General features: G+C 44.7%; 1 protein-coding gene across 10 annotated transcripts in view; it reads right to left on the bottom strand.

Annotated features, from left to right (window-relative positions):
- The window catches only part of magi2a (membrane associated guanylate kinase, WW and PDZ domain containing 2a), a 199,443-nt gene that overhangs the window by 21,392 nt on the left and 152,829 nt on the right, over positions 1-25,222 (bottom strand). For 7 of the 10 annotated variants that reach the window (XM_069164921.1, XM_069164922.1, XM_069164923.1 and 4 more), the window contains 5 exons: positions 23,427-23,726; positions 22,351-22,533; positions 14,732-15,415; positions 3,476-3,507; positions 22-229 (listed from right to left, as the gene is read on the bottom strand). In XM_069164921.1, coding sequence (XP_069021022.1) covers positions 22-229; positions 3,476-3,507; positions 14,732-15,415; positions 22,351-22,533; positions 23,427-23,726 — 1,407 coding nt within the window. The remainder of the gene's footprint in view (positions 1-21; positions 230-3,475; positions 3,508-14,731; positions 15,416-22,350; positions 22,534-23,426; positions 23,727-25,222) is intronic. The other 3 variants (XM_069164924.1, XM_069164930.1, XM_069164931.1) reach the window with 1 other exon arrangement.

Genomic DNA, 25,222 nt, shown 5'->3' with positions numbered 1-25,222 from the left:
AGCATCAGCTCTGGTACTTACGCCTACTCTCATAGATAGCCCTGGACTTCTCATAAAGGTCATAGGGGTCTGGTTTAGCCAGGGCCAAGGCCTCGGAGGCTGAGTCTGGGACCGAGGCCCTGTGGAGATGGTGTGTTGGGAAGGGGGCGCTGTGGGGGATAACGGGGGCCGACAGGCTGGTCTGAGCGGGGCTGCTCGGGCCCTGCTGGGACTCCCACTGCTCCAGCACCTGCAAAGCACAGCGGCATGAAGGGTCAGTATTTCCTTCCCAGCTTTCCCACCCCCGACGCTTGATTTTAGCGTGGTAACCATGGTAACAACACCAAAAACAACTGAAGCACAGGTTGGTTTAGTAGTTTTTGACCGTTCGCTAATGCCCGCCGCCCTCAGTGGTGGCTGCTGCACCTGTCAAGCTTTCTGCACGTATGCACAACGCTGTGCAGTGATACAGTGATGATGGCATTTACTTCTTAGATCAAGATTTACTACTTGATTTTTTTGTGTGACTTGCTCTCAGAGAGAAGTAAAGCAAACAATGCTTTTGTCAGACAAAGGCGACTGACGACAACTGTCACCGCCTGGTGTTTGTAACTGTAAACTCGATCTCCATCTGTTTTCGTTGTTTCCCGCGGATTCTTTTTCAACAACAAAAATCCCGCTGAAGGCACCAAAATAAGAAAATGGCTGCTACACAAGTGATATACTGGAAAAAAGGCTGACGCTTGTCAAAAAGGCAACAAGTCGGCGTTACCCTCTGCTGAGGATCCGTGTAACTCTATTCATTATTAATGTTTCACGTTCAAACAATCCTTGGATGCTTTGTGTCAGTAACACAGTGGATTGTGTTAGATTTATGCTTTAATGTTTGTAACTTTAAATAATAAATAAGTCTTCAAGTATTTTTGGTTTTGGTGGAAAAACAAAAGAGATCAACTGCCAGTCTAATTAGCGACAGCTTTCGGCAGGTGGAGGAATTTAAAGCTTGACAGGTCTGCTGAGCCTAGTTACGGTTCCTAAGCTATGATTGGATAATAGCTGTTTTGAGGAGCGGCGTTTAGCGAACTGTCAATTCAAGCTCGACAAAATGGAAGTCAGACAGTTAGTGAGGTTAGTAGTGGAAATAAGCACAAAACTTGCAGCTCTGTCGATTGTTTTTATCGAGGATGAGTGGAGAGGGAAACACGTAGAAGAATGGGATATGCAGATTTATTTTGTAATTAAATTAATAAATTGGGAGGGAAGTTTGACATTGACAGTAAATCTGGTGCCTTACACACATTATTCAGTTGGACAGAGCAAAGGCAACTCTGTGCTCCTAAGGTCGAGGATGACATATGATACCTAATATGCATAGATTCAATCCAATAAAACCATTTGGAAACGTGCCGTCGTGTGTTTGAGGTGACACCGTCAGCTTTGACAACACCAGTCAGTCAGAGCGTCGGTCGTGATGCTTCAGATAAGCCGGGCCGCTCGAGTCACGGCAGATAGCCATGATGACATGTTGACATGTCAGAAAGTGTGAGCGACGGATCCAAAGGGAACAACAAGCTTTTTGAAAGCGAGACAGTGAGACTGGCTGCATATGCCACGCTTTAATACAGAGAAATACGGGGGGCGGGGGGGGGGGGGGGGGGGCATCTGGTGGAGGACGCACCGAGAATAAATATGAGCTTCATAAAAGCTCTGGGCAGGAATGAAAAGTGTTTCCTCTCTTTGTGGTTTCCGTCGAATCTGCCATTGATGTGCAGCACGTCTGCACTGGGCAGGCTGCTGAGACTGGGGACGTTGTTAAGGCTGAGTCGACTACTGCATCCTGATCTCTCTTTCACCCCGTCTCTTCTTGTCTGTGATTAAGGCTGTCGAAGGAAGCACTCTCTGCCGCTGATCTAGTCGTCACATGAATAGAGAACACTGCAGGCCGGATGCTGTTATTAGGCAGTATTATTATTGAATGAAAACACCTGCTAGTGCGGCACCATTGAGGAGCTGCTAGCTATTACCTACAGTATTGGCTGGATTTGACGGACAAATTTCAATAAGCTAATTTGCAAACGAAGCTCTCGGGAGCTGCGTGCTGAGCCTCCGCTGGACTGTAGGTCGATATGACAATTAGACGATTCCCCGTTCTTCCCTTATTAGTCAAATTCCTCTATATTTCTCTAAGCTGTGGAAGTATTCCTGTAACAAATGATACCCAATTAAACTGAGCCTGAACTGTGGTGTGTGTGGGGGTTCAGCGGCTGGGGGAGAGGAGGGAGGGCAGGCCAGGGTGGTGCATTCAACAAATGAACACTGAGGGTGGGGGGGCGGCGGCGGCGGCGGCGGCGGGGGGGGGGGGGGGGGGGGTGTTAAAGAAGAGACGAGAGAGAGGGAGGCTCCGGATGCTGACTGCTACTTTATGATGTTCAAAGCTGAGAGCTCAGAGTTACAATTATTGTGAGGGAGATTGGGGAGAATGATTACGTCGCCAGGGAGTGGAAATGAAGAACAATGAGTGGATTTCGGTGGACAAAGTATCTTAAAAGCTCTACAGTTGGGGGTTTCCTCTGTTGTTGTTGTTTGGGAATGGGGACAAACTGAGCCGAGGTCAGGGGCTGGTCAGAGCAGCAGTGGGAGAGGACGCCCAGCCATGAAATGGATTACACACATAGTTGCACAAAGAGAAACAATGAAAGATGGGCTGAAACAGTTATGTGCAGGCATTTGAGAGTGACAAATGAAGGCAAAGTGAATCTGATCTAAGAGGGGAGCTCGGTGGAAAGAGTCGTTTGAGGGTCTCGGGACAGCAAATGATACGATAGTAGTGTATTTATAATGAGAAGAGGAAGCAGGAGAATAAGCTAAATTCAAATTTGGAGGGATTCCACGTGAAGGTTTTTGCTTACATGTGCAAAAAAAAATAAAATAAAGAAGACACGACATATGGTGAAAGATAAACGACCGTGGAGCAAATGAGGGTGTGGACGTGCAAAAAAGCTTTTCGAAAATCTAACAGAGTGGACAAATGTTATGAAATGAAGACAAAAGAGGGATGAATTGTATCTGGGCCATGCCAAAGCAGTCCGATCACAGATGGATAGCAGCACTATAGCTGTAGCATAATAGCATAACGCAAATGCCCCGAGTGTAAATTACCCTGATGGCACCGAGTCAGGCCATAAATCAAGTCTAACTTTGAGGATCAAAGTCTAGTGATTTTATGTGCGGGCTACTTCGACTTTTTGCCATCTCATAACCATTAAGAAGGGCCACGGACATATCGTGAGTCATCAGTAGAGTTAGTATGACAAAGCAGGGGCAGAAAAGTCATTTCTAAATCTTAGAAATGCGTTAAAAAGAAACAAGATTAGAGTCATTCCAATTAGCACATTCAGAATGCAGCCGCTGGAACTGAAGAGAAACTCTGTCGTCTACTAATGATTAAAAAGCAGAAATGGGGAGAGTCCAGATTTCTGAGGCTGATGCATGTTACCTGCTTAGGGGTCTTCCAGGGTGAATAGTGACCTGTAATGTTGAGAGAACAAAAAATGCTTTAGACTGAAAAAAGATGGCAGAAACCGATCATGAGATATGAGGTCTATTTTTAGCCATGAAAGCTGTTTTTCCAGTTTGTTTTGGAGGATAATAAAACGAAGAAAATCTCTGCTTTACAAAGAAACCAAATGAAGATAATAATGCGACATGACAAGAGTGTTTATGGATGGTAGACAGGACAAAGAATGGGACATCTGGAAAAAACAAGTGAAAGTACAAAGCAGAAGATGGAAAATAAATATCTACGAGGCAAAGACTTATCGTGATGGTAAGGGGAGATTAAAAGAAGACAGAAAACGCACTGTGGAAAAACATGCCCTTATGCAGCACTAGAACCCTTCCTCCTCAAAGGATGGGTTTGATAAAACAATGATTTCTGTTCTGATTTTGGGATACCACCAACTAAGAAAAAACTATGACAATTATCATATATATTAAGATTAAACTTGCCCTATTAGATTTCTAGTCACTAGAGGCAGCGGAAACAAGCTGTAAACACAACCCCGACATATTATCACCTTTGAAGTACTCCTAAAGGAAAAGCCTGTCTCATTAGCTGCTTAAATGCTCCACTATGAGTGTACTATGGTATACACTGGGTCGATCAGAGTTTTAAATTTTTTTTTTTTTTATTGAAAACCGCTGCATGCTGCTGATGAGATTGGTGAGAACAAGTGGCAACCATCAGTGACGTCACCCGTTGGTTTGTGAACGGCCGTTATTGAAGCCTCTCGCCATCTCGCTAGTTCGGAGAGGTTTGGAGCAGGAAGTGACCATATTTGGACAAGCTGTGGGGGAGCGAGCGGTGGATCTGACTCGATCTGTTTGGAAATCCAGCGATACTACGTCCCGCCCACCGATAGTGGAAACCTGACTGCAACATAGGCCTGTCAATCAAGCAGACACGCTGCCAAAAACACGTTGTTTTTTTTAAAGCATATTTTCTAATTAATGCCGGGATTATTTTTAGATGGACTGCCATAAAACTAATAAGGAGTGACTTGAACTCGGAACACCATAAGAATTTTCTTTTGACTTTGTATTTCATGAGAGAAGTTGAATGGGAGTCTACGGAGCCGGAGTCTGTTTTGGAGCCAACCCCCAGTGGCCCTAGGTGGTATTGCATGTTTATAGCACTTCCTCATCGGCCTCATTTTTCAGACCCGGAAGCTACATCCACTTTTATATCCAGTCAGTGGGTGAGAGTGATTCAAAATAGTAACTCTGTGGACCATAAATACCAAAATAACACGCTAAAAGACACCAAAATGCTCCGTAGAGCCGAGGGAAACTGTAATGTTGAGTGAAAATCACGACAACAACCCATTTCACATGCAAGTAGTAATGCGATCCGTAGTTGACATAAAAAAGATGCAGCTTTAACAGTGACCTACTCTTTCAGTTTTCATGTGACCTGAGGAACGATGACCTCACGCTTGTGCAACACAAGACCTTCAGTCTGTCTTCAGCAAACACTTCATCAAATATCAGCACCCAGCAGGACTGACACTCTGTAACCCTGTAACAGAAGTGACATTGGCGATCTATCATAGATCTCTTGGGGCCCCTCAGGAATGAAAACACTGGGAGATTCACGAATCCTCTGACTTTCAATTAAGTGGGTTCAGGATGACTGTACCTAGTAATAAAGTGGTTTCAGTTTGTAATACAGCACGGCGAGGTGAACGGCACACATTCTCCTTTGACTTTCCATTTCATCTCGCTTTAACCTTTAAAATGGCAGTCAACGCATTTCTGCTGTTTACAACATTGTTCAAGCACAACAAGCACAAATCTATCTCGGGAGATGAAAGAAAATAATCAGTAAACAGCACAACATCAGGCGCCCGAATCTGTACATTCACATAGTAATGGATCACTATTTCTTTAGTCAGATTCTCAGGAGCATGTTAAAAAAATAAATAAAAGATGCACGCTCCATCTTCCTGATTCAATTTCTCTCTTTCTTGTCTTTCAAGTGCTGCCACAGTCTCCCCTCTGGGAAGCTACAAGCATATGCAAATGGGGGGATCAAATTATGGGGTGACTGCTCGAATTATGCGCCAGCCTTCCCAGTCTCGGCCTGGCGAGACTCCAATCACACTGTAAAAACATTTGTCTCACTGAGCCGCCAGTGGAACGGTGACAACGTGGAAATTAACAAAAGCCACACAGAGAAATCCAGCGATGTTTTTCAGAGTGTCAGTTTCTGTCAGTCAGAACCAGACAAAAAATATTTTATAGAGACAAAACAGTTACAGCGGCTTATCTAACATTCAATGCCAGTTCCTCTTTCAGCGTGCATGGAGATATCTTATCAGCCTGAGAAAAATAAAGAGTACTGAAAAGTATGACTGCAAGGGGCGAAGAGGACCTTTGCTCTTCTTCAAAAAGAAGGTCAATCACTGAAAAGCTTTGCAGAAAACCTGCATCCTGTGTGAAGGACTCGACAACAGGGCAGTCCTCCGACTGGGAGACAGAACCAGAGCTAAGCCGGACAGACAGAAGGGAGGGGCACTGCCAGGCATCACTGACCGAAGTGATCCACAGGGTGAAGTCACTGTTAACTCAGGCATACCAGGCATTTAGTTGGACGTGGGTGTCCCCCATGGCTAAAATCTGAGAAGAGGGCGAGCGACAGAGAGACAGACAGAGAGAGAGGGGGAGAGAGAGTGAAAGGAGCTGTCCGTGGTGCTGAAGGCTCTTTAGACCGAATGTTAATCAGATTTGTCAGCTCGGCTGCAGGGAGCTACATGAACTCCGAAGGGTCCAACTTGCATTTAAATTTCATGCAAACCGGTGTCCCATCCTACTGTAAGTGTGAGTCTTTTCTAATGCACACCAGACCAGTATAACACCAGTAGTGAGGAATACCATTCAAGTTCAAGTGTGATTGTGTAGGATCTGTGCATACATGTTCCACGCCCTCAGGATTTCTGGCAGAGACTTCACAGAAAGCACTACTTCTAGAAAGCGCCACGTTACATCCTCTTTTTTGACTGACTAGAAAGTATTGTGTTCATTGTATCTGAAGAGACTACAGTTTTGCTTACAAAGACGTGAACAGTTGTGCCCGCTGCTGCTGTGGCTGAGGCCTTGGGATCTTAAAATGGTTTACACCATTTGAAACGCGATTCATTCGATGATTTAGAGAGGGTCGAAGCCATTCGAAACACAGGGGCAGTTTGTGTAAAGGAGTTAAAAGTAATTCACCCAGAGTGGCAAAAATTGAAACAAAGATGTATCTGCACGAGGTGCAAATGTTTCAACATTTGTGTGTATCCCAGGGCTTTTTGAACCTACATAGAGACTGTGGAGGGAAAAAACAGAACGAGCCGGAGTCTCCGAGGACAAGCAGTTCAAATCAAATAATGGTTACCCATCAATATATGTTTCCCGAACGTCAACTGTGACCATGACTTAGAAAAATTTGAATAAATCCGTGGACTTGTGGGGGAAGAAATGAAAACACATTTGTTCACCTACACAAAAAATACAAACAGATCTCTTTAATTTTACAAAGAGAGGCTAACACCAGCCCTTCAGTTATTTAAATAAGGCAATGATAAGAGCAGAATAAATGATAGCGTGTGGGAATTTTTCGGCCCTTTATGAATATGTATCCCCCACCTCACAAAAGAGGCTGGCAGCTTCACATAACAGCCGTAGCAGAAAACGGATTCTATCCACTTCCATATAAATGCCCGTTCCATGTTCTCCAAAACCAGCCGCGCTGAAGCTGTGTGCAAAACAAGTTATTTGCATGATGCACGGTTGAATATGCATGATATTAAAGCTCAAAAACAGCACAATTTATTTAACCATACTCATGTAATCACTGCATCACATTAAAATCTAAATAGGAGCGCTTGATTTGTTTAAGAGGCAACCAAGGTTAGTAACTCTACTCCTCCCATGCACAGGGAGGAGATGCAAAGCACAACTTTAGGTTCTGTGATCTAATTTTAATGGCAGTAAGGCCAAACACTTTGTTTAACCCTTTGGACATCCACTCTAATCTGCTCTCAAGCTTCTTTCCCTCCCCGCACGGAGCTCCTGGCCGTCTGCCCGGGGCCGATCGGACTGGATATTGATCCCTGGCGGGCACCTCCTCCATTTTGGACCGGGTGGGGACTGTGCTGCAAGTGTGAACACGGCTGACAGTCTGCGGTCTCCTGGCAGAGAGCCGAACTCATCACTCTCCTTTCTCCTTCCTCCCCTTTCTCTTTCTCTCTTTTGTTTCCAACTGTTCCATCTTGCACACACACAGCCAATAAATCACTGTCTAGTTACACACTGATTCCCTGGGAGGCTGGAGGAGGCTCAGTGAATCAAACCCGCCTCCTTCTTCTTTCTTTCTCTACAAAGCCGACCTTAAACCGAGGTCCGCATGCTTTCTAAAGCAGCCTGTGGTCACACGAGGTGAAAAGTCAAACCAGGCGGCCGATTCATAATGTGCAATCTGCCCATGATAGTAAAAGAAAGGGGAGTTTATACAAGTGTGCGGCGGCATGTGTGCAGAGGGCCGCCTTGGGATCCGTCTGTGCGAATAAGCCGAGGAAAGTGTGTCTGGCCGTCGTGTAGGTGTGCGTACAACCTGTGTGAATCAAACCGTGTGGCTCGGGCATTTGTGCGAGCGCGTGGGCGGGCGGCAGCGAGCAGTAATGTGGCATGTTAGTGGAAACCAAACGCTCGAGTGTTCATGTGAAAGAGTCGAAAGTCTCTGCAGCTAATTACAGCCCTGCATCTCTGCTGGTGTTGCAACCGGGACACAGGCTGTTAATGGTCTAGATAGCCACTAATGAGGCTGTCTGCCATGCATGCACACACACAGACACACGGGCAGAATAATTACTGGTGATGAGAGACAGAGTGCCCATTTGTTGGGCAAAAACGGCTCGCGAGTCAAACTCAAATTTAAGGGCTGGATAAATTTCATAACTATATTATGAGCGTGGTTTTCTTTTCAAGGTGATGAGGCTTAATTGACTGGAAAGTTTTGATCACAAATGGCCTCATTTCTGCACGGTGAATTGGCAGACAGCTTGGTTTTCATTTCTGGGGTTTGATGAAAAACAAAACCTGTTTAGTGAAGAAGCTCCACATCATTACAACCGCATGCCAAAACAGACAGTTTAATCTGCAGCGTGGAACTTTCGTGAGAGTAATTACAAAAACACTGCTGACACGTGCCTTTGCCGACTCGTAACCTCCTCCATAACTACTGTTGTGGCTGTCAGAGCGAGGATATATTGTTTTGAGTGTGTAATTAAGAACCAAGAGTCCACGCTTCGCACTGATGTCCGTATTCACGTTTATTTCGCTGATGTTGTCCCGGTACGCCAGCGGTAGAACATCAGACGGGATTCATAAAAGTCTGCCGTTTTTTTTTTTTGCCCGCCATCTCGCGCTTCACAGAAAACATCCGGGTCACATCGTTATGTGAATTACAATACAACCTTTTTCATCTTCATGAATACAACAAGACAACATTACAATGAGTTTCATTCACTAACCTGAAATGACACCTGGCAAGATGGATTTTAACTACCTCAAAGAGAAAAAAAAGGAAAAGCGACTCAACATCCGGTGTTGTCATAGCAACGTGTACATGCCGCTCTAAGCAGCGTCAGCTACCGAGCGTCCCATGAAATGACTTGTTTCACTGTTCGATCCATTTGGTCCGATGACATTTAGAAAGTCCACAAGAGACGCATGATTGAATTATTTTGTCCTCATTGAAGTTAGAATCGAGGTCCAGACGGCGTGAGGCTCTGCTGCTCCTGCTCTGCCCAGTAAATATCCGTCTGGCCAGCACAGGAATATCACACCAGACAACAGATTTAAAAACTTCGTACACTGAGAAACACCGAGATATTTATCTGGCAGTGAGGGGCTCAATCAGCTTTGTGTAAAGTTGTTTGGCAAAGGATCGAATGTAATGGATGTTCATTTACATTTAAAAGCCTGGCACGGCAGCTTCGACTGAACATAAAATCCACCCCATAAAGGAATAGTAGGACACGTGGATCGGCACATTTGCTTTCCAGCCAAAAGTTAGATGAGAAAACTGCGAGCGCATTTTATGTCTCTGGGTAATATAAAGCTACCACTGGCAACCGGTTGGCTTAGCTTAGCACAAAAGATGGAAACAGGGGGATCAGATAGCCTGGTTATCAGAAAATAACAAAAAGAGACCTAAAAGCAACATTAAAATGCCTTAATTATCATTTTGTCAGAACACCAAAGGGTAACACTTTGTTGTAGTGTTTATGTAGTAGGTTGCTTCATGCCTGATAACTTCCAGACGTCTCCGCTAGTTTCCTTGAAACCTCACTATTGACAATACTCTAGAACAAGAATCAAATACTCTTGACAGCCTGGTGTAACCGAGTCTGGTTCCAGACATTGAAAAAAACACCCTGATCTTTAATTCGTTTAATTCAAACACCGTAGGTCTGGTTTTGTGCCGACTAATGATTATTTCTGCCGGTTGAGGAAATCAATCAGTGTTTTTGATGAGATTAATAAAGGAGATGTCATCTTCCTTGATAGCTATATTTCTAGTAGATAAGTAGTTTGTCACAAGTTTCTTTCTTTTTTTTTTTTACTAAGAAGAAAAACACAAGGTAAAGTCTCAACTTTGTTTGCACTGAAACTGAAGTGAAAGAAACTTCTGTCCTGAATCGGATGCAGACTGTAAAAAGCGGTGCCCTTTTGTTAATGGTGATTAAAAAGGATTGTGGCAACGTGTTATTGATGCTAAAGAGTCGCGTGTCGGCTCTGCATTAACAATAACTCACCGCTGCACTATTTGGCTCTCCACTGAGTCCATGACAACAGCAAGCCAAGCGAGAAAAAGGTTTGCTGAGCAGAGACGCTAACACGGTGACGCTCTTTGTTTTTTAATTCTCACTCTGTAGCCACAGTTATTTTCCTCTGCTGCTTGTTGCTTCTACATCAATGACTCACTTTCCACGACTTCTACCTCCCTTCAGTTTCTCTGTACGTTGTACGAGAGCAGCTAAAAGCACTGACATCGTGTGTGTCTCTGCGTGTGTGTGTGTGTGAGAGACGTGTAATTATTGATGAAGATCAGTCTGCGAACCTTCCTCGCCTCGCTTGTCATCTGTGATCTTTGATGATGGACATTATGAGCGTGTTGTCATAGTAACGGCACAATAAAATAGCCGTAACAGTACAGCTGGATTGTTACTGTGGGAGTTTGTGAGATATGTGGGAGTTACGAAAGAAGAAAAGCTGTCAATCTCACCTCTCACCTGGTTGACCGTGTGTGTGTGTGTGTGTGTGTGTGTGTGTGTGTGTGTGTGTGTGTGTGTGTTCCCTTTCCTCTGCCTGCAGGATCAAGGGGGAATCATCTATAAAAAAAAAAATCCAGTCATGTAGAAATATGCACGCTCGCACACTTTTAAACCGAGTCAGCTTGTGGTGTTCGTTCAATCCTCCGCTTCAGATCGTGTTTTCAGTGAAAGTGATGAGCTGTTTGCTGTTTGAACTGGCAAATATTTGGAGAATGTGCCGGAGACTGAAGCGTGACAGTTATCAGTCAGCTGCCTCCCTCTCTCTCCCTCTCTCTCCCTCTCTGTCTTATGCTGCAGAGTGGCACGATCCCTTAACAGCAGAAACAATTCGACTGTGTGTCCAGTGTCCAGCGGTCCAAAGCAGAGGGCCAGATCGTGCTGAGTTAAGAGGTGGAACATCACTCCAGCAGGAGGCTGACAGTTTTATTACGATGGGTAATAGCTGGACTAAAGGTTTGGCGCTCGCCTTGTTTGAAGAAGCTGGGCAGGAAAAGAGAATCGGCTGCAACTCGGATCTCACAGTGTGTGTGTGTGTGTGTGTGTGTGTGTGTGCGAGAGACACAGTTCACACACTTTATTACCAGAGCAGTCTCTCCAAATGTCCTGAAATTATAATAACACAATGCATGAATTATTTTTTAAATACTATCAACTTCTATGATTAATTCACTGATGAAATATGATCACTTAATTTAATAGGACAAAGCAATGAGTGCACAGTAACTGTATGACTGAGAACAAACATCAAAACATATCTAAACTCGCAGCTCGAATTTTATGAAATTAAACTGATTCATACATCAATTTTACTTCACAGAGTCAAATCATTAATGAAATAAACTGACCTTCACTGAAGTGCATGAGCTTGGTGGCAGCCATGAAGTTAGATGCACACATTGCTTCAACGATCATCAGTGCTCATCCATTATCAATTATAATGTTTCCAAATAGATTATTTAGACTATAAAATGTAGAAAAATACTGAAAAATTCTGATCAGGCAACCCTCGGGGTTTAAAGTGCTGACCATGAAGCATTCTGGCAGCAGACTCCCTCACCACCTCATCGGTCGGTGGGCGTTCTGACAAAGGCGTGAAAATCACTTCCAAAAAATATCTATGTCTATTACAGTTTTCCAAAACCCAGTGTGACGTTTTGAAATACCCTGTTTTGTCTGACTAAACAATCTAAAACCAAAAAAGATATCCAATTCATGGACAATTTACAGAAGCTGATCAAATCTCAGTCGGTCAGTGTTCTCATCAATCAGCTCTACTATGGTGCAACTACAGAGGTGATGTAACTCACTACTTGTACCACTCTGGCACCGTTTTCCACTTCCAACGTCCACCGATATTTCCTTGCTGATCTCACTCATCACACGCGTGTAAACTGTGAGCCAGAACATTTATTTTCCCGTCTCGGATCATTTCAAATCACCCGATGAGGTAAAGCTCTGTGGGCTTTCACGAGAAGCAAAGATTCTTGAACCTAATTTGGTGCATCACGATTTATTTTTTTCCCCCCGTTTCCCGCCTGAGCAATCATGTGACCCACTCGGTTCATCTCACGAGCGAAGCCGACTCCAGCGAAGACCTGCTAGCGTCGGGAGCCGTTGCCTTAATTGTAATTTGGCTGTTAGCATACAAACAACATAATAAACCCTCATTCCTACCTGTAGTTTCTTTGAATTGCAAAGACAACCGAAAAGGTTGAAGTCAAAAGCATCATGAGATTTTTACAAAAACAGATTATTGGCTTTGCCACATCAAACACGCACGGTTTTCTAGCTTAGCCCCGTTTTTCCTTGTTTATCTCCATCACCGTGAAAAGAGTTCAAAACAGGAAATTACAAAGAGTTTATTGTGATCGTTTTCTCCCAGGAGGACCTGAAGCCTTTGATCCTAATGAGCTTAAAACCTGACAGTGCTTTCCTGGTTAAATCTCACAAATACTCTCAAGACATCCACAACGTCTAAAACTCCGCCCAGCCCAAATATTTGAGCGCCTCTTCTCAGCCTCATTCATTTCCACACATGTGTGACATATGCGGTCATGCTACCGTAAGAGCAAGCTGGGTAGCGCTGACATTTTTATAGTTGACCTCGAGCACACACAGATTGTCACGTCACAGGAAATCAACACCAGCAGATGTGACTCTGCACCCCGACGTTTTGTAGCGTGGTGGAGCTAAGCCAATTCCAGATTTGGAATAATGAGATGAAACATAGCATGTAAATAAGGTTCCTGTTGCCTCCACAGGCCAACAGGCTGATTTTCAGATGAGAGCATTTGTTTCCGCCTTCTGAAGCTGCGCTGCGAGTGAAGAACCCGAAACAGATGGCGGGAGCACTTCACTGTTTTTATGTTTTTAGGTGGGGGATGTGTTGCCAGATTGGAGATTTTTGTGGCTTTTCTGGATTCGGAAAAAAAATAAAAAATAAAAAAAAAAAAAAAAAAAAAAATCTTAATTTCCACTCTTAAAAAACTTCTCTTGTGTTTCTCTTCCTCCTGTTCAGTGGCTCGCTGCTTCCTGACAGAGACACGGGAAGCCTAATAAAGAAATAAATGGCGATGAATCTATTCACAGGACGCAGCTGACCTTTGTGGGTGAGTCTCAGTGGTGTCTGTGGCACCCAGGCAGATGGCATTATGATTGGTATGTGACATTACACCAGACAAAGAGGGGAAACACACAACTACAAATTGGTTGCACATAAAGGCAGCAACAGTGTTGGTTTTTTTCCAATCCAGTTGGCTCGGCTTCCGGCTCGCGATGCGAGCGAGTGGGATCTGAAGATCACGTGTCACCGCTGAGAGGATGTCGAGGTAAATGAAGGAAAGGTAAACGAAGAGAGAGGAGTCGTTTAACAACATTTAACAACAAAGATCCGGACACTGATCGCATCTGCCGGGTTGATGCCGTTTCTAGATTTAATTAAAAATCTCTGACGTTTTAATCTCCGATGTTGGAGTTTTGGCTGAGTCATCGCTGACAGGTGTACTACCTCCACAATTCAATAAGAAGGCAATTTCGGTTTCTGCAGGCTCACACATGGCATCTGCTCTGTCATTTGAGTCACACATAAAGGTAGGAAAGAAAGACAGTGAGTGTTTTCCTCTTGTGCTTTCAGTGTCAAACACATTGTCATTAGAAGTAAGCCGTTTGAAGGTTTCTGGCGTTTGTACACACTCGACACACAATGTCCACCCCCGTCATAGTGCACACGCATTCAAAGAGCACAAAACTACCTGTTGATTCTCTAAATGACAGCCCTGTGCGTGACTCACAATGGAGTGCAGCACATAATTATGATTGTCAGAGGGCTTCACACTCTGAAAAACACAGGCTTGAAAGCACTTACCAGCCATTTACCAGGTCTTCGAAGAAAAACTTTGCGACTGTTACCAGGCTTTTATTGGCTCGCAAAAGGAGGAAAAAAAAAAAAATTTGCCGTGCATATGAAACTAACATGATCAAAAAATAGATTCCAAAAGTGAGTGCAGAAAGCATGAACTTCAAACAGACTATATTGCTGACTGCTAGGCGGTACGGCTCAGTGAGCAGGGTGGTGTCTACTAAAGTGTAGGAAAGCAGTTCCTGAGTGAAAAGGACACAGTTAAGAGTAAAGAGGACGAGGAAGGGCACTTGAGAGGAGCTGTGCATCAGTCAGGCAAGACTGTAATAGGTTTCTACAGTCACTGGACTGGAGCACACATACAGACACGTTTGGCTTCGCTGGCAAAAAGACGACAGAGATGGAAGGAAGACAGATATGCAGATAGAAAGACACATATGGAGGAGAGATTCAGGCGCTCTTGCTGAGCCAACAGTCTCCAGCACCGTCCCTACCTGCAGCACATCGGTCTCACCTGTTCCTCCTCTCTGAACCACCAGGCTGGTCTCCGCTCCCACAGCACTCTCCTTGAGCAGCTCCACCACCTGCGCGTGCGTGAATCCCTGCACGGGCTGCTTGTTAATCTCCACGATCAAGTCGCCCTCGAACAGGCCCGGGCAGCCCTGAGGTTCCAGGACCTGTTTGACCCGCTGGCCCGTGGCGCTGTCCGCAATCGTGAAGCCAAAACCGTCCACGCCCTTCACCATGGTCAGGGTGAGCAGCTCGCCCTGGGTGGCGCCCGACGACGCCATGGAGACGCTGTCGGGAGGCGTGGTGCCGGTGGTGGGAGGAAGGGAGCCGTCCAGGTGGGTGTCTCCCGGGTGGGCTGTGAGCAGCTGCTGCTGGGCGTTGACCTGGTCCTGACCGGGGTCCGCCACGAAGCGCGCCGTGCGGGTCAGATAGTCCAGGTAGTTGTCGTAGCCCGTCCTGCCGTTCACCATGATGGGCCGCTGCTCCATGATGCCCAGCGGGGAGATGATGGTGGTGGTGGTGTTGTTGTTGGTGTTGGCAGCTTCCTCCGGGTCGTAGGGCAGAGGGTAGCCGCGACACAAGACCAGGGTCACGCTTTGGCCAATGGGAACTGACTGGAAGAGTTTGACCACGTCGGCGTGGGTGGTGCCCAGGACGCACACATCGTTGATGTAGACAATGACATCACCTGCAGAGAAAGACACATGACGGTCAGGTGTATTGGCTGGAGAGGAAGCAATTTACCTCAAGATCAGGTGAAACTCTTATCCTGTAATTTTATATAAAATGGCACATAAAACAACAATGAAATCTAAAGTACAGTTAAGTTGAGCAGCAACTTCCAGAACCAGTATGAATTGCTATTTAAAAATCACACATTACTAAAAATCCAGCCCTCGTACGTAACCTTGCTCAACACATAACCTCACCGTTGAATCCATTTGTCTAGAGAGGGAGGCTAACAATGAAATACGATTGTTTACTTAATATTTCTGATTTAACAGACGGCATTTCCCACAAGTCCAGAGACTGTAAACAGAAACAGCTTGACAGACTGAGGGCATTCAGCGCAGTGCGCTGCCAAGAAAAGGTAGGCAGGAGAGGGAGTGTTAAAAGGCTGAAATGTTGTGGGTGGATATTCTGGATGAGGGAGAAACTATTTATTATTTACACCCCATTTATCCATCCACCCATCCATCCAACCGTCCATCCTTCCGTCCATCCCTGCTACATCCAACATCCATCCATCCATCCATCCATCCATCCATCCATCTGTTAACCCTAACTTGTTGAGTAAATGGTTGGGATGGCTTCTGGATGTTCAACCACATCAGATGTTCGGTGAACCAACACCACCACCTTCACTATAGTTTGTTCATCATCCTTTAATTGATTGCACCGAGTTACAAATGTTGGAAGGGCGGCTGGCCTGGATTTAATATCGAGACTTCCCGTCTCCACAGCAATAACACTCAATCAACTGGAACCGCACTGTTTCTCCTCGGATTCACCTTAAAGCCATAAAGCATTTCAACAGATAAATGTTACCACTGATAATGTCGTATTTGCCTTTCAAGTGTAAAATAATGTAGATGACAAGTAGCTCAAATGTTTGCCTTTTATGGGCTCCGAGTGGTTTTATTTGCTTGCTGCAGTAAAGTGCACTGTAGATAAAACCCAGCTGATAATTAAATGTTCCCACACAAAAACACTCCACATCCAGGCTTATCTTTGTCTCACCCGGATTACTAAATATAGTGTTTGCTGCTTTGCTGTGGAGGCGCCATGGAGGGTTTTAAAACTCTGTGCAAGAGGGAACACAAGGCACAGTCTGTATTAAAGTCTGACTAACAGCATTACCTGGGTTGATAATGAAAACAATTATTTTCTAATTGCAGACATAACTGTCATTCCTCTTTGCGTGTTGCAAAGAGAAGGCGTGAAGAAAACAAAAGATCCTTCATGATTAATGAGCAGAGCGTGTGCTTTAGTGATTGGCTTTCCCCTTGCTAACCACGAGCTCCGTCCTGCCCAATTCTCTTCAAACGTGAGCGGGAGACTCTAACAGCACTAACGGACGGGTCAATGACACTTTTTTTCAACAATAACAAGGCAATTCATTGATTTCCCGGATTGACTGCCGAGGTGAGGCCGAACAGCTGACCCCTCCGAGTGACAGCACCCAAGGAAAATAGAAGTTAAGACATCACCGGAATCAGTGTTGCAAATAGATGCTTTTCCAAGTTTCCTTGCTCTGCCGGTATTGATGGAGTGAGCCCAAGCCTCGAGGCAACATGACGTGAGGGACTTTTTAATTAATCTGCGTAAACGGGACCGACATTTGCCTTGAGCATCGGTGTCACAATCAATAGCTGAGCGCGCTGGCAGAAAACAAATGATGGTGCCGCGACCTCGCGGTGCCCTCGCTGTGCCCGTGTATCTCATTCTTCATGACCGGAGAGAAAATGCAGAGAGACGGGGAGGCATCAATGGACACGCAGAGCTTCGAACTGGCACATAAGACACCTGTTCCACCGTGCACACACCCAGTGGGTTCAGTTCACACAGCAGGCTTTGTTTTATGTGCCAAGGTTTAGAGATATCTGCCTCTGAAGCGTCTGCCACCCTGTAAAGTGAGGAAGACGTGAAGAAATACTCAACAGCAACATCTCTTTCAAGACAGATTGGCCCTGTTACTGTGCATCATCAGCCCGACCCTTTAAAATGATCCAAATGTCATGAGTCCTCATCCAAACTGGCACGTTTACCGAAAGTATGAAGTTTGATTTAGATACATTTTTCAGCGTCGAGAAGGAGGAAGTGAGTGAAAACAAAGCCAAGGCAAAGTTCTGCTTCCATAATAAATGGAGAGTTTAATTGGCGAGCTACTGGAGCTGTAGCTGATAAAATCATTTGAGCTATTAGCAAGATAGATGTTGCGTATGTATGAGACATCAGTCATTTTAATTTCCTTCGAAGACTCGATGGACTTGAGGTGAACTCCCCTTGATCACCTGTTGCTGGTTTTGTTTTGTGCCTCTCTTTCTTCTCGGCACTATAGGAGTGTAACATAAAGCTAGATAACACACAAGTATTTGCCCTGGTGACCTGTCGGTTCAGTTCTCCTGTGCATATTTGTGTAACTAAAATAAAAACTGTAAAAAAGACGGTTTGAAGTCAAGAACCCAGTGTTCCAAGCAAGAATTTCTGAGAGCTATGAAATCTTAACCTTCAATTGTTTGATTTGAAAAATTTACAAGAGCCTGAAGAGGTAAATATATCCAGTATTTCACAAAAAAAAAAAAAAAAAAAAATCTCTCTACTCTTCTTTTGCGATCTTATCAAACACCTGAAGATCCCACTGCAATTTTCCACTGCTGTGAGCACCACAAATTAAATCCAACTGAAAATTGAATGACAAAAAGTCATGGCTGGCTATATATATATATCTACATGTAGATATATATATATATATAGATAGATAGATAGATAGATAGATCTATCTATCTATCTTCTTCTTCTGAAGATCCCACTGCAAGAAGATCTATCTATCTATCTATCTATCTATCTATCTATCTATCTATCTATCTATCTATCTATCTATCTATCTATCTATCTATCTATCTATCTATCTATCTATCTATCTATCTATCTATCTATCTATCTATCTATCTATCTATCTATCTATCTATCTATCTATCTATCTATCTATCTATCTATCTATCTATCTATCTATCTATGGTTTTGTAATTTTGTAATGACCCCAAATAAACACCCGTGATGTGCAGCACAGTTGGGGATGAAAGGGAAGAGAAATGGACGTGTCAGTAGTGAGAACAAAGAGAAAAACACCCTCATCAAACAGCCCTCTCTGTTTCCATCCATTATAAAACCTCCTGCAGGTCCCTTGTTTCAAATCACGCTGACCTTAACTGTACACACCACACTCCCTGGGACCAAGGCCCATGCTCCCAGCTGCACCATCCTTCATTGTCCCATCCTTGCATATTCCTTCATATCCATCTCTGTCTAATGGTGTGTTCAAGAGTCTGTCAACGTAACGAGAGGTCTCTGCGGCCCCGCCGAGGAGATGAGGCCACGTTAATGCAGCAGTTTACTCTCGGCAGGCTGCAGGCTTTTCAGAGACTCCTACAGACGACTTTGGCCACATCAAAACTAAATTGTGGCCATTTTGAATTCTTCAGGATGCCTGTCAAGGTATTTCGAAACGTGGAAGTGGCATAGAGGGTGATGTCTTGATTTAGCTTTACCAAAAGCACACAAAAATGTAAGAAGTGTGGGGTGTTTATCTCCTCTAACGTAAGCTTCCACTGTTAGCATGTCTGACTAATTAGCTTAATACCTATCACAGGCACCTAGCATTGAAACATAGGGCATGATTAAAACAAAGAGAGTGAGCTAATGTTTGAAGCTCTGTCCTGCTCTCTAGCAACACCAGTTGTTTACAACGCAGTCCTCATTCTTCTCTTTTACCGTTAAAGGTAAAATCCCAACATGTGAATGACTTACTCTTCGTCAACAAAGCTGTTTCTTTATTTTCACGTCTTCTGATCAACAACTGGTGTGGTTATTTTGCCTTTGATTTGTAGCTCAAGTATATTGTCATGAACAATGTAGATAACAGTAACAAGTCATTTCTAAAGGCGTGAGTGCAGAACTTCTTTAAAACGTAATTGCCAACGCTGGCTACTATTGTTGTATTGTTCCAAATTAAAACCCTCAAAAGACGAGCATGTATGAAGAATTCAAGTGACTCCCCAAAGCTGCTAAACCTTCAGGATGCACATTAGTTAAAGATCTTGGTCATTTTGGTTTTTGTGTGTGTTTCAGTTGAGAGAGGTACATGTTATGCATGTTATGCCACTGAACCAGCCTTAGAACAACAGAACACGCACTCTAGTATATGGATCGAGTTCAGCAGAAAAGCCCAGCGGTGCTGAATGAGTGTTGCAGCAGTTCGACTCCCCAGTTTGAAGCATACTGTACCAACAGACCGACTTAATTTTACATTAACCACTGCCTCTGGCATGTGAACTAGGACTCTCTACATCAAGCTAACGCCACTCTTCGCTCTGCATTCTACAAAAATGCAAAAATATCAGGGCGAAGAAACCCAATTTTTCTGTGGACAAAAATTACATCTACAAAAAAAACCCAACATATTTCCCGGCTGGATGTAACTGCACTGCATTTAGCCATGCAGTTATAAGTCAGATATTTAAATATATATACGCTACACGTTTTCCCTCGTTGTGTAATCACACTTTACAGATAGCCAGTAGGGGTCATAAGGAGAATGCAGCAAAAATCATCTATTTGAAATTGGGAATTTCACAACTCTGCGGGCCTGGGCTTCCTCCGTGTGAGCTCTGAGTTTCTGTGATCATGCTGTTACTGCAGAAGTAGGACACAAAGTCTGGGGAGGCGAAATGGGTGTTGGGGAGGGGTGGGGCGGGAGGGGGGAGATAGAGATGGAGATGAACTGACGGGAGGAAGCGAGTGGCATAGTAGAGGAGAGTGAGTTATTTCTGGGGAAAGAATACATAAAAAAAGAAAAAAAAAGGGAATACTAAAACAAAGTAGGAGTACCGGATGAGAAGACAGAAACCCAAAAGGTTTTAATATGTAGAATTGTCAGGACAAGCTTTATTAGTCACCAGGAGATCTATTTTGGGCTGCTGCACCCACGCATTAAAAAAAAAAAAAAAAAAAAATCCAGACATTTATGATCCTAAAAGAAATCTGTTAAAGCACCAAGAGAGAGCAACTTAGTTCTGGAGAGGAGGAGCATTAACACAGAGGAAACTCCCCGACCAGCTTACTTTATGCGTGATAAACGATCCACTGAGCTCTGTGTTCGCACCAGCATATACAGATAGACACATCATTGCATAGTGAAAGCACGACAGGCCTGCTACTTCTATTCCCTTGACCTTTAGCCCAGATGGTTTGTCTCAGTGGGGATGTGTGTGTGTGTGTGTGTGTGTGTGTGTGTGTGTGTGTGTGCCGCAGTCCACACCCCCATGTGGCCTCAGCCAGGAGTTATGGGGCTCATAAAGTCCCTTACATGATTAATGGAAGAACAAAACTCTGCAGTTGGTGCACCTCCATGTGCATACATCCGCATACAGAGCTCACACAATGCAAGCTTGGCAGGTTGCACCTGCAAACACTCATGCAAACAATACATGAAAACACAGAGAGTGCAGAGTTTGTGTGTTTGAATGTGGACCTGCACTTGTAGCCATTTCATCTCGACAAGGACGCTACAAACAGTATTTCTCTGAATAGTGTAACGTGTGCACATTTAATTTGACCGCGTGTCGGCTGCACTGCACAAAAGGGTGAATGTGGGAAAATGTGGGGCTTGAAAACTTGTGCGTAACCTCATTTCTTTGGCTGTATGTTGATGTATGGACCAGATATGATCAGGTTGCCCTAATAAAGCTGCAGTTGATCCAAAATGCTGCAGCGAGAGCACTGATGAGATCATATTTCTCCTTCTAACGAAGAATACAATTAAAAAATATTCTCCTGACTTACAAATCTCTTAATGACTTGATTTTTTATTTTTTATTTTACAGTACCATATCATCCTTATGGAGTGCGTCACTCTCTGAGTACAGGTTTATTTGGGGGTTCCTAGAGTTTTCAAAAGGCAAATAGCCTTCAGCTTTCAGGTTCCTCTCTTCTGGAACCAGTTCCCTGTTTGAGTTCAGGAGGCAGATGTCCTCTCTACTTTGAACATCAGGCTTAAAACGTCCCTTTTAGATAAATCTCAGTTACAGACGGTTCAGGTGACACTGAGCCATCCCTTAGTTATGCTGCTGTAGTCCTCGGCTGCTAGGGGACCTCCCATGATGCACTGAGGTACTCTCCTCGATTCGCTCCTTCACTCTCCAGCCATTTATATGCCACCACTGCATCTCATCATTCATGTGCCTTTTCTCCTGTATTTGTATGCTTTTTTTCTGCAGATATCCTTGGCTGCATGTTTCTAACCAACATACCACATTTTTGTATCATTTGTTGTACCTCTACGCTATTCTTTTCTCTCTCTTTCATCCCAACCGGTCAAGGCAGAGGGCCGCTCATCCCTGAACCTGCATCTGTCCGAGGTTTTTGTCTTGTTAGAGAGAGTTTTTCTTTCCAGCTGTCACTCATGTGGGAGCTGTTGAATTGTTGTGTTTCTCTATAATGCTGTAAGGTTCTGTTCTAAGGACCTCACTGCGTTAAGTCCCCTGAGGTGACTTAAGTTGTACTTTGGCTCTATATGAATAAAATGAAATTCAAATGAAATGAATAGCTACTGGAAGCCAGAGGTAAAAGGCTCTCTGGACATCTGTACTATCTAGAAGTGTGATCCAGTACAAATGCATTCCAGCCACGAGGAATCTCATCATTTTCAGTATGCACGGACAACTTTTCTTTGTGCCTTTCGGGTTCTACTTTATCAAGTGAAGTTCATTGTTCATCGACTGCATGTCAGATACTTTACATGGCCAGGTGTCTCAAGAGACCTCCTGGTTAGATAAAGGTTAAGAAACGTTTCTTTTGTTTGGCTGGGTTTCAGGTGGTGTGTCAGCCGTGCCCGAAGCTTACCTGTGGCCATCTTTCCATCGGCTGCAGCAGGCCCGTCAGGAATAACGCTCTTGACCTGGAGGAATTCATCGGGCTCATCGCCTCCAATAATAGTGAAGCCGAAGCCCATGTTGCTCTTCTGGAGTGACGTGGACAAGAAACTGCCTTTGAGCTGAGTGGGGTCCCGTGTGAACAGCGGCTTTTCTACAAAGGATAAAAACAAACAAATTAAGCAAACATAACGCTTGAGAGGCTTTAAAGCAACTATTGAAAGGACCTCAAAGCTGGTGCGGGGCAGTGTTCACAGGGTGGGGGCATGGGTAAAGCTTATCCATTGAGATATGGGTGTAGCCACAGGAAAACTGGCAGGGCATGATGTCAACAGCAGAATAGCAAACTTGGACACAGGTGGGGCTGTGGTGCTGAAAGATGCAGGTGTGGTTCAAAAGTTTTGCCTCCCGTGCAAAGGTACAAATACAAAATCCCTCCTGGCACACCCAAACATACTGAACCATCATCCGGTCCTCTCCAGCCGTGCCGGGTTACGTCGGGCAGAAGGGTGTGCAGAGAGCATCGGCGGCGCAGTTCTTCACTCGTATCCCGAGGCTGCCCGGGAAGCAGCGAAATTCAGCGAATGACATGCTGTCAATCAGGGATGAGTTCCAAGAGAAGATGCTCGGGAGGGTTAAGGGAAGACCTGGGAGATTTCAGAAGGAGGGAGAGCTGGGAAATTTCTGGAGGAGGAGCGCCTTGAGTAGGAATGAGAGGATCTCAGCCAGCAAGCTTAGTCACACTTAACCAAGTCTCCCATCTTTTCAGCTCGGGAAGGAGGCATGGGTAGCAAGCTAGTTTACATCCTTTGTTTGACGTCACCGGTCCAGACATAGACTCCTCCCCCCTCCCCACCCCAGCCCCTCCCCACCTGCTTATGGCGGGTGATAAAACAGGTCATAGTGCACGGTCGTCACACAAATCCTTTAACTGCCTCAAGGGAGAAGCTCGCTTACGAGTTAGCATGCTTACAGTAAGTGAGGCGAGCGCAGGCAGCCATGAGAACGACAGTCAGCCTCCTTTTGCTTCTTTCTTGGCCTACTTACTGACAAAGTGCCACAGGGAGACGGGGCTACAGACAGGCTGCTCGAGCACCACAGTGCAGGCAGAGGTGTGAAGTGGCTGCTGTTGGTGACGCTGATGGGGGCACGCGTTCATCCGCCGAGTCAGAACACGGCGGAGCGGGGAGACGTCGGCGGAGGAGGACGTAGCGTACGCAGCAGCCCTGCGACCAAGAGTCGGCGAGCGGCGGGAGAGGTCGCCGAGGCTGTGGCAGCGCTCGGGCACCGGGCCGACCTGTACGAGGGGGGGTCTGGGGAGGGTGGCACAGCGGCTGGCATCCTCCACTGGCGTCAAAGTTCGAAGGGCGGAGGAGGAGGAGGAGGTGGAGAGAGAGGAGGAGAGAGAGCCTCACTGAAATGAACACAGTGTAACCACGGAGACAGGCTCTCGACTCAGAGCGGTGGACTACTACGTTACTACGGAAACAAACCTCCACTTCAGACAGTCCAGACAGGTTTTTTGTTTTTTCTAGCAGTGCATCCCACCGCTACGAACTGGTAGAGTGAGAATCAGGCGGCGGCAAACCAGTCATTAAACAAAACAGTGACTCACATTTAAACCCACGTGTTCACCCAGGTAAAGAACTATTTATATTACCAATAGGTATTATTATCAGCCCTCCGAAATGCCACTATTCCTCCCACCGTTTTAATGAGGCTCATGCATGAACCGACTGATGCGTCGTACTGTCAATCATCATAAAAATAATCCTGTTCTTTTCGAGCAATATGAGATACTGTGCTTCTTTGCGTCTCCTGCTTGCGTGTTGCTATGGCGATTCAAGCAAAATGTGGCCATCAAGTTTCTGTTCGTTCTTCAATTTCTAAAGTGGGAGAAATGAGACGCATTTTCTTTTGTCGTGTACATGCTAAGATGATATTGTCAAATACCAATTTAATGGCTGAACATCAGCCTGAAATACCACAGTATTCAGAGGATCACAGAAATTGGAGACGTCCAGTTTGTCATGTGTTTGAAGTGTTTGATGCGAAGATCAATTCCCCAAATAGCATTTATTTGGAATTTACAAGTTTTCTAAATTTAACTGCATGTTTTGTCAGTCAGTTTGGTCGTGTAATCAGTTTCATTTTGTTTTTTTCGTACACAGAGTATTCTAGATTGAACAACTTCGTGGTGTCTTCGTTTTTATCCACAGCTAGATAAAACTGCCTTCATGTGGTGAATATTTCACTACCTCAAATTATTTACAGCCTCTTGGCAGAGTTGCTGGTTGCAATGCTGCTGTAAATAATCATATTTAAGGTGTTGACACTTTGACCTCTTGCTGTATGAAATCTGAAAGGTGAACAATTTTCCATATTATTGATTGGTGTTGTAAGTGTGCTGTAGCTTTCACAAAAAGCCTGAAATATTTCAGATGACACCTTCACGGCTGTAAAAGCTTTTACGTCACAGCTTGTTTCAAAAGTCCATAAGGCGTCTGACTTGCCCCAAATTCCTTCTGCAACGTGACGGCGAGCCCCCCCCCCCCCCAAAAAAAAAAATACAGCCGGAGTATTAAAACCATCTTCAGTCACAAGAAGAGCTGGGAGCGCTGCAACAGATGGCACGGCTCCCACAGAGCCCTGATCTCAACATCACGGAGTCAGTGTAGGATTACATGAAGAGACAGGAGCAACTCAGACAGGCTGAATCCTGGAACCGGGTTTTTAGAGATGCCTGGAAACAATCGACCTGCTAAACACTGTGTGCAGGTGTACCGACTGATTTAATCTCGATTTTTCACTTCGTCTTTATTTTTAGTATCAATTAAAAATGT

This window comes from Embiotoca jacksoni, unplaced genomic scaffold (assembly GCF_022577435.1).
Source record: "Embiotoca jacksoni isolate LCO1_2020_lvr unplaced genomic scaffold, fEmbJac1.0.p SCAF_32, whole genome shotgun sequence".
Lineage (NCBI taxonomy): Eukaryota > Metazoa > Chordata > Actinopteri > Embiotocidae > Embiotoca > Embiotoca jacksoni.
This window is presented reverse-complemented; position numbering and strand designations above follow the sequence as displayed.